The 16587-nt window shown below is 50.4% G+C and overlaps 2 protein-coding genes across 2 annotated transcripts; both read left to right on the forward strand.

Annotated features, from left to right (window-relative positions):
* Nucleotides 1-425: 425 nt before the first annotated feature.
* Nucleotides 426-5474, forward strand: LOC147990823 (long-chain-alcohol oxidase FAO2-like). Its single transcript, XM_087518509.1, has 3 exons — nucleotides 426-945; nucleotides 1358-1630; nucleotides 3554-5474. The coding sequence occupies exons 1-3, from the start codon at nucleotides 685-687 to the stop codon at nucleotides 5288-5290; spliced, it is 2271 nt and encodes a 756-aa protein (XP_087374635.1). The 5' UTR covers nucleotides 426-684; the 3' UTR covers nucleotides 5291-5474.
* A 626-nt stretch (nucleotides 5475-6100) lies between these two features.
* LOC147990824 (uncharacterized) lies at nucleotides 6101-6568 on the forward strand. The gene has a single exon (XM_087538411.1). It carries the CDS (start codon nucleotides 6101-6103, stop codon nucleotides 6566-6568), a length of 468 nt encoding a protein of 155 aa, XP_087394537.1.
* Nucleotides 6569-16587: the final 10019 nt, after the last annotated feature.

Consider the following 16587-nt stretch of genomic DNA (forward strand, 5'->3'; position numbering starts at 1 on the left):
CCGTGTTGTAGTGCAAATGACAAGTGGGGTCGGGTCCACATGGCAGCGAGCATACTGCACCGTGTGCTACTGCAGAGGATCCTAACCCTGTCAAAGGTGGTGATTGGTGTTTCTGCTTGTTTGCTTGCTACGTGTCGTTGATCGCACCGGTTGTCTTCATTTTTTTTCTTATTTATTTTATTGTGTGCATCCTTAAAATCTCGACTAGATCGTATTGTATATTTGTTGTAACAAGAAGCTTAGACGTAACTGACATATCTTGATATCAATATCTCGTTACATCGCAACCAACGGCTCATACGGTACTTGTAGACGAAGATGGTGGCAACAACACAGCAGTAGAAGAAGATCGCACGTCAAAACTGGTATGATCCAGGAGTCCATGGGCCTCCCCCTCTCTGTCCTCCAGTTGGTGAGCCGTTTTAAATGAGCAGATATAGTCACAGATGGGCATCGTCGACATATCCATCCGCCCTATTTACTGCTCCTCGCTCCAACTCTCTCGCCGACGTCGTCCTCTCTCGCTGAGTTCGAGACGGGCGCACCAGCTGGTCTCGAGCCACCCCGGAGCTCTATATAAACACGCGCCCGCGGCACACCAACCCACACGTCGCCAGGGAGAAATTAACCGAGAAGAGAGAGGCAAAGCACACACACGCAGTAGCGTTCCTGTGAGGCGCGCTAATGGCGGCGCAGGAGGAGGAGAAGGCTGCGGGCAGGCGCGCGGGGCCGCACCCGCTGCTGCGCGGGCGGAGGCGGGACGGCAAGTACACGCACGGGCTGCACCCGGCGCAGATGGAGGCGCTCCGCGCCATGTGCGGCGCCTTCATCCCCTCGCTGCCGGCCGAGGAGGCGGGCGCCGGCGGCCGCGCCGACCCGCCCGGCGCCAAGGACCTCGAGCGCTTCTACCTCGCCTCCGCCGCCGACTCCAACATCCCCGACGAGGTGCGTGCGTGCGTCCGATCCAATCTCCTCTCCTGCACCACGCCACGCCAATATGCACCATCACGTGGTCGTCCCCGCGCTCGTCGATCCTGGGTTTAATCGCCTTGGTATATATGCTCTGGCGTTTACCCAATTAATTACCATGAGATCCGTAGGCGTGCCTCGATGATTGCTCTGCTCGCCAGCAGTGCGGTCTCGCTCTCACCGCACGGCCAGACGGACCACTTTTCTTCCTCCCTACTCCGGAGTACGAATTATTAACAGGAAAATAAATGCCATTTTGTTTTTGTGCGTCGCCCGGTTGATTTTGTAGCCATGTTCACATGGAAGCAATCGTCGTCGGCGGTGAGGTGAGGTGGTTGGTCTCTGATGTGTAGCTCGTTCGTTTGTTTGTCCCCTTCTCAAAAAAAAGGTTGCGGAGCTGATGGTGACGCGGTGCATACGGGAGGCGGCGCTGCTGGCGTGGGTGGTGCTGTGGGTGCTGAGCACGAGGGTGGGCACGCTGCTGCTGTGCGGCCGGCTGAGCCTCTGCGGCGCCGCCGGCGAGCTGCGCCGGTTCGCGGACATGCCGGCGGAGCGGCAGGAGGCGGCGCTGCAGCGATGGAACAGGACGCGCTGGCTCTTCCCGCTCAGGATCGTCTTCGCCCTCGTCAAGATCCTCTCCCACTATGTCTTCTACACCATGGTAAGCCTTTGCGCCTCTTCTTGGTAATATTTCTTCAGTATAGTAGGACTATAGTACAGTTTGCATGAGTCTCTCAAACTGGCACGCCATGATGGCCACAATAAATTCGCCATTCCGACCGGCGTCTTTCATTCTGGCCCCTTTTGGGCAACTTAAGGCTTCAGCGGATGAAATTAAATACCTGGCCACGTTTTTGGTTCAACAACACACAAAAAAATTACTATTAAAAAATCAATTTTTCGAGGGGTTGTGGGGCCCCCAGGGAGCAGTACAACTTGATCGCCTCCTTGCTGTACTTGCTGCGCGTTCAGAGGTTGGACGCTTGAAATTAATCGGCCAGCTCGCTGAGAGGGGCCTGCACTGCATGTCTGCACAGTGCCCTAACTTCATGTCCACACCCCGTCTGATTTGCTACCACTAGCTTGCTAAACTGAACCAGGGCTCACACCAGTTTCATGCTCGTGTTTTTCGCCTGAAACTAAGGGGGTTGGTTTCGATTTGAACACGTACCAAGAGACAGAGACGGAACCATTCTCGGAATTGATTGAGCACTTGCAGTTCCTATCACTCTTTTTGTTCGTCCGACTATCCTTTGCCCGGTCAGTGTCTGCTTAATTAGTTGGACATTGCGTAAGGAACTTGCTTGAAAATGGCACTTCGTGTCGACTGTCACCATTATATTCCTCACAGAACTTACTCAAAGTTTTAACTGAAACGTTTGGGAGCGGAGCACATGGTTTCTTTATGTCAGAAACTCAAAATTAGAATTCAAAGGTTTGAAAACGCACCCCCCCCCCCACCCCCGCCCCCAAATAATAATAATAATAATAATAATAATAATAATAATAATAATAATAATAATAATAATAATATGATGTGTAGATAACTGGATATTAGAGTTAGCTGTAAAAGTGTCTGTGCTTGCTATTTTCTTCACACCACCAAATAATTTACAGTTTTCACAAAACTTGAAATCTTGAATAACCCTGGGACATTGGCATGTGAGTTTTGTTTTGAAGAATGAAAAGTAATAATTTGAAAAGCGAGCACATGCTCCCAAGCACACCTCATAGTTGTGGGACATATCTTCCTTGCATACCGGAAAAAGGATAAAGCATTCCCATGAAACAAAAAAAAATCTAAACATATCAACAAAAAATCTGTGGTACAAAACAAGAACTTCATCAGGACAAAGCTTGGAAATGGCTATGCCTTTCCAAGAGCAACTTGTCTCCGGCCGTACTTAGCCATCAGTACACAGTGGAGTAGTACACACTGGAAATCTCAGGGCGACTTGGCCCAGTCCTGTGAAAACTGAAAAGTGACCGCCAGAGTATAGTATTTAGTGCCTACACGCAACAAGTATTGAGTAGCATATAAATAAATGAATGGAACACGGATGTTAACGTGTCACCGTTTGCATAATAATAAGATGATGAAAGACACAATCAGATAATGCGCTTTGTCAAGATTATCAATTAGTACCATCCGGTATCTGTCATAGCACACCACCATGGAATGATGGAATTAATATTTGTTGATCACCGGTGTACCTTTTTAACATAAAAGAATGACTTAAATAGTCCACCAACTCAATACATTAGGATCATCATTTAATACATTTTCCTACCATATGTATTTGTTATTGTGAAATTTTTGATTATTTTTTATAAAATTGATCAAAATTTATGAAGTTTAACATAGGTCAAAGCTAATATGCGAAGTAAATAAAAATGAATTTGGAGTATGAATGATCGAATGAAAACTTGTATTGCTAAGTATTAGTACCAGTAGGATTATCCTGGCTGGTCTTGCTAGCGATGTAACAATTATTTGATTTGAATAAAGTGTGCCACAAGTTAAAAAAAAAGATTTGTTGGTCACGGTCCCTTGTTTTTAACATAAAAAAAGCCCGACGTGCAGGTCGACGAGAACTCAGAGAATCCACACTGGAAAGCGATTGGATACAGCGTGGAAGAGTGGCAGAGAGACCGAGATGAAGCGCCCGCCACATCGCGGCCGCTGGACAATGGCGTCATCGAAACCAGAGCGCTGAACGACACCACCCTGCTCAGGTCACTCGCGGACAGGTGGCTCCCCGTGAAGCCGGGCGCGCAGCACACGGTGCAGTGCGATGCCGTCATCGTCGGGTCCGGCTGCGGCGGGGGCGTTGCAGCCGCGATGCTCGCATCCGCGGGGTACAAGGTGGTCGTCGTTGAGAAGGGCGACTACTTCGCCGCCGACGACTACAGCTCCGTCGAGGGTCCGTCCATGGAGCGCCTCTTCGAGAAGGGCGGCATCTTCTGCACGTCCAACGTAACGACCATGGTGTTCACCGGCTCCACTGTCGGCGGCGGCTCCGCGGTGAACTGGTCGGCCTGCATCCGCACGCCGGGGGAGGTCTTGCAGGAGTGGTCCCGCGACCACGGGCTCCCGTTGTTCGCGGGCCAGGACTACCAGCAGGCCATGAACTCGGTGTGTGACCGGCTCGGCGTCACCGACGAGTGCCTGAAGGAAGGGTTCCAGAACAAGGTGCTGCGCCGAGGGTGCGAGGCGCTAGGGCTGCCTGTCGACGCCGTGCCACGTAACTCGTCGGCGGTACACTACTGCGGGAGCTGCAACTTCGGCTGCCCCACCGGCGACAAGCGCGGCACCGACACGACGTGGCTCGTCGACGCCGTCTTGCACGGCGCGGTGATCCTGACCGGGTGCAAGGCCGAGCGCTTCATCCTCCAGAGCAACAGCGGCAAGAACGGCCGGAGCAAGAAATGCGTCGGCCTGTTGGCGACGTGCATGAGCAACGGCATCACCAAGAAGCTGCGCATCGAGGCGAAGGTGTCCATCTCGGCTTGCGGGGCACTCATGACGCCTCCGCTGCTGCGCAACAGCGGGCTGAAGAACCGGCACATCGGCCGGAACCTGCACCTCCACCCGGTGTCCATGGCGTGGGGCTACTTCCCGGAGAACAAGCAGGCGGTGCCCATCACCGGCAAGTCCTACGAGGGCGGCATCATCACGAGCATGCACCGCGTCACACCGCGCACCATCATCGAGACGCCGGCGCTAGGGCCGGGGGCCTTCGCCGCCATGGTGCCGTGGGAGTCGGGCCGCGACATGAAGGAGCGCATGAGCCGGTACGCGCGCACGGCGCACGCGTTCGCCCTCGTCCGCGACCGCGGCTCGGGGTTCGTAGACTGCGAGGGCCGCCTTCGCTTCACCCCCAGCCGCGACGACGCCCGCGAGCTCCGCAACGGCCTGCGCCACGTGCTGCGCATCCTGGTGGCCGCCGGTGCGGCGGAGGTGGGCACGCACCGCAGCGACGGGCTCCGGCTGCGGTGCAAGGGCGTGCGCGACGAGGACCTGGAGGCGTTCCTGGACGAGGTGACCATCGAGAAGGGGCCCATGCACTCGACGGCGGACAAATGGGCGGTCTTCTCCTCGGCCCATCAGATGGGCAGCTGCCGCATGGGCTCCAGCCCCAAGGACAGCGCCGTCGACGGCAGCGGCGAGAGCTGGGAGGCCGAGGGCCTGTACGTCTGCGACGGCAGCCTCCTCCCCACCGCGGTCGGCGTCAACCCAATGATCACCATTCAGTCCGTCGCCTACTGCCTCTCCAAGGGCATCGCCGAGTCCATGACCAACGGCCAGAAGCACTACTAGAGTACTATATGTACTAGTCGATCGAGTCAGGGGTCGCCAACTCGTGGCGTCAGTTGCTCAGGTGCACTTGTCTGGCATAAAGGCACTGTATATATAGGATTCGTTATTAAGAAAATGTTAAATACTCGGTTATGTTTGTTACTTCTTGGGTCCATAAATATAGCTCGATTATATTTTTTTTAAAGACCAGTTGTCCATTTTGCCATTTCATTTGGATTTCCATAGCTTAGATCACTGGCTTTCTTTTCTTACACATCTCAGTCAACTTTCTCAGCCCTATGAGTTGTCTTTTTTTAGTGTAAATCAAGAGGCATCTACGCGTTCCATATTTCCCGCGTAAGAGCATCTACATTGCAGTGTAAATCAAGGGGCATCTACGCGGTCCCTAGCCCCTCGATGTGTTTGATTAAATCAAGGGGCATCTACGCGGTTCCTATTTCCCGCGTAAGAGCATGTTCAATGGTGACGGTAAAAAACGCACGCTCGAGGTAAAAGTGGAATTTAGCATGTGCGAGGCGGTTTCACGCGCTCCCGCGAGCGCGGAAAGGATCGCGTGCGCGCGCGAAAAAGCGGTTGGGCTCGCGCTGGTCTTGGCATGCGGGGTCACGTGCGCCTTATAAAATCCAACGCCTCCGCGCGTTCTTCCACCGCTTTGTATCTCGCCGCGGCTCTCTCTTAATATCTGTCCGCTCTTCCTCGCCTGGCCGCCGCCGCGCCACCCTGTATCTGCGTCGCCGGGGAGCTTCGGGCTACCGCGGCGTCCGTGCGCGCCCCTCCGACGCCTTCTCCGTCGAGGTCTGGTCTGGCGACATGCGCCTCGGCCTCGGCACTTTCGACACCACCCACGAGGCCGCCCGCGCATACGACGCAACGCCGTGGTGTTTCCGGCGAAATCGTCGGGGGATGAACTTCCCTGACATGCCGATGCGGGAGTGGGCGGCGGAGCTCGCGCCTCCCCTCCGACTTATCACCGACGAGGATCATCGCGACAACCGGAGGCGGGAGCGTCATCTCGGCATCGCCGAGATGGACAAGGAAGCCATGGCGCTGTGGCGCCAACGCTTTCCGCAGGACGTCATCAACAAGCGCGAGTTCTACGCGCAAAGGAAGGAGGAGAGAAGGGCGGAGCGGAAGGCGGCCGCTCAATTCAACATCGACCTAGGAGCAGCGTCGTCCTGGGACTCCGACGATGATCGGTATCTTGATGCCTTCATTGACACGTCAGAGGAGGACATCACCGAGCCGGAGTCCGAGTCGGAGGAGGAGGACGAGGAGTAGTTGAACTATCTTTTTTTATCTATCTATGTATTGTCTAATCTATCTATGCCTATCTATGTGAGTATCGAGTCGGAGTCGAATGTATATCAAGTCGGAGTAGAAGGAGAAGACGATGAGTAGTACAAAAAATATAGCGCATTCGCTGGAGCGGCGCGCGCGCAATTGTTTTTACAGCGGCTGCTGGAGCCAGCGCTCTGCGGCGCGCTATAAGAGCAACTCCAATGGGGCAACCCATTTCGTCCGCGGCCGTCCGTTTGGGTCGGCGCGGACAGAAAAGACGGCCCAATGCGTTGACCCAAACGGACGCGCGTCCGTTTTTCGTCCGTGGGCGACCCATTCCCGGCCCATTTTTAAGCCTGATTTGCGTCGGCGCGGACACGCGACGGACGCGCGCGCGGTCGCCTACTTCTGTCCCCGGGCCCGCTGGTCTGTGGCACATTGGCCTCCCTCCCCTGGCCAACAAGCAACCCTCGCCCCCGCCTCCTCCGTCACCGACGCCGCCGCCCATTTTTGCGGCGACTCTTCCAGCTGCCGCCACCTCCACATCCGCCCAGCAACGCCGCCCTGCCCCCAGTCGCCCGCCGCCGTCGGGGAGCAAAGTAGTTCCCGCCGCCGCTTCCCCCACCGCACAGCCGCCCGCGACCAAGAAGACGCCTCGCCGCCCCCGCTACATACGACCGGCACGCTCGTCGGACGCAGTCACACTCGTCGGACGCCGGCAGGGCAGCTAGCTGGTCTGTGGGCGCCGCGTCTCCCCTCGCCGGTCGTCTCCTTCTTCGACGCCCGCAAGCTGTTCGACAGTTTGCCAAGGTACGAAAATGGACTCCGCCGACGAGTTCTTTTTCCACAATTTCATTTGCGACTCCGACGATTCGTCGTCCGACGAGGAGGAGGAGATATTGGCTGCCGTGTTGGTCCATCACCACCTCAACAACCAGCGCCCATTGTTCCGTGGCTCCATTCTGGGCCACCTTCCGGCGTTGAATCATAACCGAGAGAGCGGGCATTTCCTTCTCTGGAAGGACTACTTTGATACAACAAACCCGTTGTTCAAACATCACAAATTTCGCCGCCTGTTCCGTATGAGTAGGCATGTTTTCAACCGGATTAGAGAGTGAGTGGCCGGCTATGATGACTACTTCGAGTGCAAAGAGGATGCCGCCGGTAAGATTGGTTTCTCCTCTTGTCAGAAATGCACTGCCGCCATCCGAATGCTTGCATACGGAGTGCCCGGTGATCTCATTGACGAGTAAGTCCGTATGAGCGAGTCTACATTCCTAGAGTCCATGTATAAGTTCTGCAACGCTGTGATTGCTGTGTTTGGCCCTGAGTACTTGAGAGAGCCGACAGCTGCAGATACAGCCCGTTTGTTGGCGATGAATGCTAGCAGGGGCTTCCCCGAGAATGCTTGGCAGCATAGACTGCATGCACTGGGAGTGGAAGAACTGCCCTTCTGATTGGCAAGGGCGGTATAAGGGACATGTCAGGGCTTGCACTGTCATACTAGAGGCCGTGGCGTCTCAAGATCTCTAGATCTGGCTCTCTTTCTTTGGCATGGCTGGATCACACAATAATATCAACGTGCTTCAGCGCTCGCCGGTGTTTGCTAGGCTTGCCGAAGGCAACAACCCACTGGTGAACTTTACTGTCAACGGCCACAACTACGACAAATGGTACTATTTGGGTGATGGTATCTATCCTCAGTGGACCACTATTGTAAAGACAATACCCAACCCTGTTGGAGAGAAAAGGAAAAGATTTGCCCAAGAGGAAGAGAGTACTAGAAAGCATGTCGAGCGTGCCTTTGGTGTTTTGCAATCTCGATGGGGTATCGTTTGGTATCCTGCTAATACTTGGAGCACGCAGAAACTATGGGAGGTGATGACAGCTTGTGTGATCATGCACAATATGATCGTAGAAGACGAGCACCCGGAACGTCTGTACGATCAAGGCTTTCAGTTTCAGGGTGAGAATGTTGTGCCTGAGCATGGAGTAGCGGCAATATTTGAGCAGTTCACTCAGTTTCATGAAGACATGCGTGATTGGGAAACTCACGTGCAACTGTAAAATGATTTGGTTGAGTATATGTGGACTCATGTTGGCAACCAATAGATGTATCTTTTTTTATTCGTTTGTAAAACTATGTGAAATATTTTTATTTTTATTTGGCCTGTAAACTATACTATTTATTTGGGCGGACTATTTTGTTTGTTAAATTTTCATTTCATAATATGTTGAATGCAATGCAAAATTGGACGGTCAGCCGGCCACGCCTGCATATATGGGTCGGCGCGTTGGGCGCGCTGCCGACCCATATGAAAAACAGGGTGGACTCGGCGGCCGACCCAAACGAACAAAAAGCGGACGAAATTGCCGTCTGTTTGGGTCGGCCCATTGGAGTTGCTCTAACTGGCTATTCTGGCGTTGTAAATGATTTTTTAGCACGTCGTGCATTGCGTGCATGTGGGAGATGCTAGCCCGTTTGGGATTGCTCTGCTCCATAAAATTCAGTTCCGCTTCAGAAAACACAAGCCAAACGAGGTAGCTCCATGATATGTCGTTCCGCAAAAAAACTAGAATCCGATGTATAACTTTCGGTTTTTTATAAAGCTCTTGAAGGGGTGCTCCAAAAAACTCTAGAAACTAGAGTTGGGTGGAAATTACCCATCACTGCCACCAGTAAGTGGATACCTCTTTGTTTCTCCCTCCTCAACCAATCAAATAGATTCTTTCCATCAAATTTCTCATTCTTAAAGCTGGAGCTAGATGGAAGCCCAATATTTTCTTCGATAGTGTTCCAACTTCTAAATGAAACTGCTCCAAAGTGAACTCAATGGAACGAAACTGATTTTTGGGAAGCGGAGCAGTCCCAAACAGGCCTAGTCGATGGACATCGACCAAACTCGCACCCCCTCACAACGCACAAAACATATTGGACCCGCCCAGTTTGGCTGTTTTTCGTGTGGTTCCCGGTTGGCAATTTATTTTCTGTATTTTTCATCTGGGTTTTCTTCTTCTTTATTTTCTGTATTTTTCATCTGGGTTTTCTTCTTCTTTATTCATTATTTTTTATTTCGAAAACATTTCTAAATTTGTGGTCACTTTTAAAATTGTGAACATTAATTTTTGAAATCATGAACAAGTTTTAAATTCACAGACATATTTTAAGATCATGAACATTTCCTGAATCCTTTACCATTTTTTGAATTATTTATCATTCTTTAACATTTCCCCCCAGTTTGGCTGTTTTCTATGTGGTTCCCAGCTCAGCTATTTTTATTCTGTATTTGTCATCTGGGTTTTCTTCTTCTTTTCGCACGGTTTTTCTTTATTTTCCTATTTTTGTTATTTTTTATTTCACAAACATTTCTAAAAATTGTGAACATTAATTTTGAAATTGTGAACAAGTTATAAATTCATAGACATATTTTAAAAAGGGAAATGTTTCCTGTCGATCGGCGAATCGTTCATGCGCGTCGACCATGTCCGCAACCGTCATGCAGCGCACAACCCCCTCCACACCGTACTTGTGTTTTGCAACATTGGTCGTGTTGCAAAACGGTCAAGTGCAACACAATTCATGTTACGGACATACCATCCGTGTGCCACACGTGCCATGAATAGCCACATGACTCGTGTTGCAACAAGACATCTATACCAATATAAAAAGACTCAAAGGGACAGATCCAATTAATCTCGGCCATCAAATCATGTCAATTCAACGACCTAGGCTACTTTAATGTCAAGCGCTCAACACGTTTAGTGTGGAGTTAATTTCATGCCAAATATAGTACTAATCACATAATAACACACAAATAAATAATATCATACTTAATATCCATATGCACTTAATATACTTCCAAATTAACGTGCAGTTAATTTCATGTTAAATAGTGTTAATCACATAATAACACGCAAATAATATTCTACTTAATATCCGCATATACTTAATATAATTCTAAATTAACGTGCATTGCACGTACACATTGACTAGTATGTTGCAAAAATTAAAACTGTTACAAGACTTCTGTTACAAAAAAATAATATCTACAACTTGACTCGGGTTGTAGAAATTTTCTGCAACACGACCTGTGTTGCAATGATAGAAGGTGACGCTTGGCCATTCAATCCGACAGATCTGATGACTCGCGAGGCGGTGGATTTTTTAAAGAGATCCGCCGGCCGATGCGTAGCAGGACCCTTTAAAAATCATGAGCATTTCCTGAATTCTTTAACAATTTCTGGTTTTTTGGAACAGTTTTAGAAATTCATGATTTTTTTAAATTCACGAGTATTTTTTCAAATTCATGAACATTTATTAAAATATGCAACAATTTACAAATTCTTGAACTTTTTTTGAAATCACAGAAATGATTTTGAAGTACGTGATCTTTTAGAAATTCAGAACATTATTTTCAAATTTGACGACACTTTTTGCAATTCAGAACATTTTTCTATATTCAATATACTTATAAAAAAATTCATTATTCATGTTTCAATTTACGGTAAAACGCGAATGTGATTATCCCCGCTCCCAACCACGGCGACCCCACGCCTCCCACACGCCGCATCCACCATCACCGCCGTAGATCTCGTCGGCCCAGCCGCTAGCCATGCCCCCTCGCCGTCGAGGGCTGTGGATGTCGTCTGGCGCGCCCGATCCCGCTCCCCCATCCCCTTCCCGTTTGCCTGCGCACACCCTCAAGGACTTCTCGAAGATTGTGAGGTTAATCTCACCAATCCCACAGGGGGTGCTTCTGGAGATTGGGGCGTGGGGCTGGACGGAGAGAGCGACCAGGATCCGCGACGCTGCTGCGGTGTGGATTCGAGCTGTGCGAGATTGGAAGGCGGCAGACATGGCGGTGGCGGCGGCGAGAGATCGGAGCACCAGAGAAGTGGCTATGAAGCATGCAGAGAGCTGTCAGAGGCGTGCTGGTCTGGAGCAACGGATTCTGGCACAACGGATATTCGAGGAGGCCACCATGGAGGATAGGGCGAGGATGCTTGCTTTCCCCCACTCGACATCGACAGAATTCGTTCTGTGGGCGAGGGCGGAGGCGAAATCTGGAGATCCACGGAGAGCGATGAGGTGGGAGTGCCTGCTGGGAGTGATTCCATCCGGTGCCCCGCTGCAGCTGTCGGCCCGAATTGCTGCGGCCAATCGAGACTAAGGAGGGGATATTCTTCCAGCTCGGGTGATAGATTCTCCTCGAATTTGACGCGCTCGAGTAGCAGTTCGAGTTCGAGAAGGTCGATTTCGCCGCTGCCGGTGATCTTCGGTCTGCAACGTTGCGTCGACTCGGGCCCAAGGGAGAAGACGAGGTGGATTGACCCACATGACAGTGCCTATGCCAAAAAAGGTGAAGCTCAACCAGCTGGATGGCACGATGGGAGAGAGGTGGAATGCTACTATGATAAAGTGGTGGCGGCATCCCAGAACCCGCTTTCCAGTGCTCCCTCTGTCCTGCGAGCTGGGGCTTCGGGGAGAGACTCTGCTTGGGCTCGCCCGAGATCCAAATCCAACCTAGTCTGGATTAGGAAGGATAAGTTTGCTTCGGGAGATTTCTCTGCTGCAGATTGTTTCCCAGTTGTTGATCGTGATTCCAAGCATCTCCTTGTTCCGAAGTTTTTCAGTTTTTCCAGAGATTACTGGTCGAGGAGATCAGGTCAGATCCCCTTTGTTGCTGTGGCCAAATCCATGGGTGGCGGCGGCAGAGATGCAGGTAACAGAGGTGGGGGAGATACGGTGGTGGGAGGGGGCAAAACTCTGGTCGTCCCCCTGCCCCCACTACTGATGGATGGCAAGCGGCTACTGCTTTGCCCCCGCCCCAGATCTCTCAAGCTTCGCAAGCTGCTCAAGCTCAGCCTCCTCCCATGTCCATTTATGCAAAAAAAAACCGCTGTTTCCGGTGGGTACAGCTCCTCCTATGATGCAGCCTAACCCCATGTTTGGATATCAGGGGGTGGAATCCCCATATGCAGCAGATGCCGCAGTGGCCTCAACACCCAAATTTCCAGTTTTAGTATATGCCGCCTGCAGCAGGATTTCAGCAGCAGTTCAGTCCAGCCAATCAGAATATGCATCCAGTTCAGACAGTTCAGTTTAGTGGTGGGAGTTCTTCGGTGAGTGGAGGCGATCAATCTCAAGCTGGTCAAAACAAGAGCAAGAAAAAGAAGAACAAAAATCAGGGTAGTCAGGCTCAGAGTGCTGTACGAGAGGATGATCCCCCTTTCACTGTAGACCCGAAGTTTATTTGTGCTATCTGCTATAACTGCGGGCTGCCTGGGCATTTTGTTGGAATGTGCGCGGTCCCAAAAGTGTGCTTCATGTGTAAGACCCCTGGACACCACATGGATGCCTGCCCCTCTTGGTACAAAGCTTATCCTACAGCTACTTATTGGGGGAGTGCTAGTCCTGGCCTGGGGTTTTTTCACATTGAAACTAATGGTGCTGAAGACAGTGAGTGGCTTAATTTTGCCAATGTAGGACTTGTTCTTGTTGAAAAGGGTGAAATTTCTGGAAAAAAGCTAGGTCAGCACTTCTCTGAGATGTGGAAGACCAACTGGCCCTGGCAGATCAGACCTTATGACAATAACAAATACATTGTTAGATTTCCTTCCAACAAAAAGATCAAGGACCTGGTGGAAGTTCCCTCAATTAATCTGAAGAAGGAAGGAGTTACTATATCTTTTGCTGATTGGAATGGAGAGCACCCTGTCTATGACAGCCCGACTGAAACCTGGATTACTATTGAGGGTTTTCCACCTAAATGGCTCTCGTGGTCATCTATTGCTCAAGTGGGCACAACACTTGGAGTGCTTGTCAATATTGACTGGCACACTATTTTCAGAAGTTTTTATGAGAGAGTTAGGATCCTGGTTGCTGTCAGAGACCCAGTCAAGATCCCCAGAGATAGGGTTGTGGAAATCAATCATGAGCTATACCTTCTGAAATTTTCTGTAGAAAGGGATGCTGATGCTGGGAACACTTCTGACAAGCCATCTGGACCTGATGATAATCCTGAAGACCCTAACAAAAAGAAGCAGACTGAAGAGGAATTTGACTCTAGTAATGATGACCTTCTGGGGGAGGAGATGGACACTGGTACTAGTAACTGTTGGAAATATGCCCTAGAGGCAATAATAAATTAGTTATTATTATATTTCCTTGTTCATGATAATCGTTTATTATCCATGCTAGAATTGTATTGATAGGAAACTCAGATACATGTGTGGATACATAGACAACACCATGTCCCTAGTAAGCCTCTAGTTGACTAGCTCGTTGATCAATAGATGGTTACGGTTTCCTGACCATGGACATTGGATGTCATTGATAACGGGATCACATCATTAGGAGAATGATGTGATGGACAAAGACCCAATCCTAAGCCTAGCACAAGATCATGTAGTTCGTATGCTAAAGCTTTTCTAATGTCAAGTATCATTTCCTTAGACCATGAGATTGTGCAACTCCCGAATACCGTAGGAGTGCTTTGGGTGTGCCAAACGTCACAACATAACTGGGTGGCTATAAAGGTACACTACAGGTATCTCCGAAAGTGTCTGTTGGGTTGGCACGAATCGAGACTGGGATTTGTCACTCCGTGTAAACGGAGAGGTATCTCTGGGCCCACTCGGTAGGACATCATCATAATGTGCACAATGTGATCAAGGAGTTTATCACGGGATGATGTGTTACGGAACGAGTAAAGAGACTTGCCGGTAACGAGATTGAATAGGGTATCGGGATACCGACGATCGAATCTCGGGCAAGTGTCGTACCGATAAACAAAGGGAATTGTATACGGGATTGATTAAGTCCTTGACATCGTGGTTCATCCGATGAGATCATCGTGGAACATGTGGGAGCCAACATGGGTATCCAGATCCCGCTGTTGTTTATTGACCGGAGAGTCATCTCGGTCATGTCTGCATGTCTCCCGAACCCGTAGGGTCTACACACTTAAGGTTCGGTGACGCTAGGGTTATAGAGATATTAGTATGCGGTAACCTGAAAGTTGTTCGGAGTCCCGGATGAGATCCTAGACGTCACGAGGAGTTCCGAAATGGTGCGGAGGTAAAGAATTATATATAGGAAGTGCTATTTCGGCCATCGGGACAAGTTTCGGGGTCACCGGTATTGTACCGGGACCACCGGAAGGGTCCCGGGGGTCCACCGGGTGGGGCCACCTGCCCTGAGGGCCACATGGGCTGTAGGGGGTGTGCCTTGGCCTATATGGGCCAAGGGCACCAGCCCCAAGAGGCCCATGCGCCAAGAGATAAGGGAAAGAAAGAGTCCTAAAAGGGGAAGGCACCTCCGAGGTGCCTTGGGGAGGATGGACTCCTCCCTGGCCGCACCCTTCCTTGGAGGAAGGGCCAAGGCTGCGCCCCCCCCCTCTCCCTTGGCCCTATATATAGTGGGGGGAAGGGAGGGCAGCAACACCTAAGCCCTGGCGCCTCCCTCTCCCTCCCATGACACATCTCCCTCCTCCCGCAGCGCTTGGCGAAGCCCTGTTGGAATCCCGCTACTTCCACCACGCCGTCGTGCTGCTGGATCTCCATCAACCTCTCCTCCCCCCTTGCTGGATCAAGAAGGAGGAGACTTCGCTGCTCCGTACGTGTGTTGAACGCGGAGGTGCCGTCCGTTCAGCGCTAGGATCATCGGTGATTTGGATCACGACGAGTACGACTCTATCAGCCCCGTTCCCTTGAACACTTCCGCGCGCGATCTACAAGGGTATGTAGATCCACTCCTCCCTCGTTGCTAGATGACTCCATAGATTGATCTTGGTGACACGTAGGAAAATTTTGAATTATTGCTACGTTCCCCAACAGTGGTATCAGAGCTAGGTCTATGCGCAGTTTCTATGCACGAGTAGAACACAAAGTAGTTGTGGGCGTTGATTTTGTTCAATATGCTTACCGTTACTAGTCCAATCTTGTTTCGACGGTATTGTGGGATGAAGCGGCCCAGACCGACCTTACACGTACTCTTACGTGAGACAGGTTCCACTGACTGACATGCACTAGTTGCATAAGGTGGCTAGCGGGTGCCAGTCTCTCCCACTTTAGTCAGAACGCATTCGATGAAAAGTGTCCTTATGAAGGGTAAATAGCAATTGGCATATCACGTTGTGGTTTTGCGTAGGTAAGAAACGTTCTTGCTAGAAACCCATAGCAGCCACGTAAAACATGCAAACAACAACTAGAGGACGTCTAACTTGTTTTTGCAGGGTATTCTATGTGATGTGATATGGCCAAAGGATGTGATGAATGATATATGTGATGTATGAGTTGATCATGTTCTTGTAATAGGAATCACGACTTGCATGTCGATGAGTATGACAACCGGCAGGAGCCATAGGAGTTGTCTTAATTTATTTATGACCTGCGTGTCAACATAAACGTCATGTAATTACTTTACTTTATTGCTAACCATTAGCTGTAGAAGTAGAAGTAATAGTTGGCGAGACAACTTCATGAAGACACGATGATGGAGATCATGATGATGGAGATCATGGTGTCATGCCGGTGACGATGATGATCATCGAGCCCCGAAGATGGAGATCAAAAGGAGCAATATGATATTGGCCATATCATGTCACTATTTGATTGCATGTGATGTTTATCATGTTTATACATCTTATTTGCTTAGAACGACGGTAGTAAATAAGATGATCCCTCATTAAAATTTCAAGAAAGTGTTTCCCCTAACTGTGCACCGTTGCGAAAGTTCGTCGTTTCGAAGCACCACGTGATGATCGGGTGTGATAGATTCTTACGTTCGAATACAACGGGTGTTGACGAGCCTAGCATGTACAGACATGGCCTCGGAGCACATGCAAAACACTTAGGTTGACTTGACGAGCCTAGCATGTACAGACATGGCCTCGGAACACAAGAGACCGAAAGGTCGAGCATGAGTCGTATGGTAGATACGATCAACATGAAGATGTTCACCGATGTTGACTAGTCCGTCTCACGTGATGATCGGACACGGCCTAGTTGACTCGGAT

This window comes from Triticum urartu, chromosome 1A, assembly GCF_056163025.1.
Source record: "Triticum urartu cultivar PI428250 chromosome 1A, HENAU_Tu73, whole genome shotgun sequence".
NCBI classification, from domain to species: domain Eukaryota; kingdom Viridiplantae; phylum Streptophyta; class Magnoliopsida; order Poales; family Poaceae; genus Triticum; species Triticum urartu.

Excerpts from the sequence above, each read along its gene's own strand:
- LOC147990824 (XM_087538411.1), top strand. The coding sequence starts at position 6,101 with ATGCGCCTCGGCCTCGGCACTTTCGACACCACCCACGAGGCCGCCCGC.
- LOC147990823 (XM_087518509.1), top strand. The coding sequence starts at position 685 with ATGGCGGCGCAGGAGGAGGAGAAGGCTGCGGGCAGGCGCGCGGGGCCG. Across the intron at positions 946-1,357 it reads ACTCCAACATCCCCGACGAG|GTTGCGGAGCTGATGGTGAC; the intron begins GTGCGTGCGTGC and ends CTCAAAAAAAAG. Across the intron at positions 1,631-3,553 it reads ACTATGTCTTCTACACCATG|GTCGACGAGAACTCAGAGAA; the intron begins GTAAGCCTTTGC and ends CCCGACGTGCAG.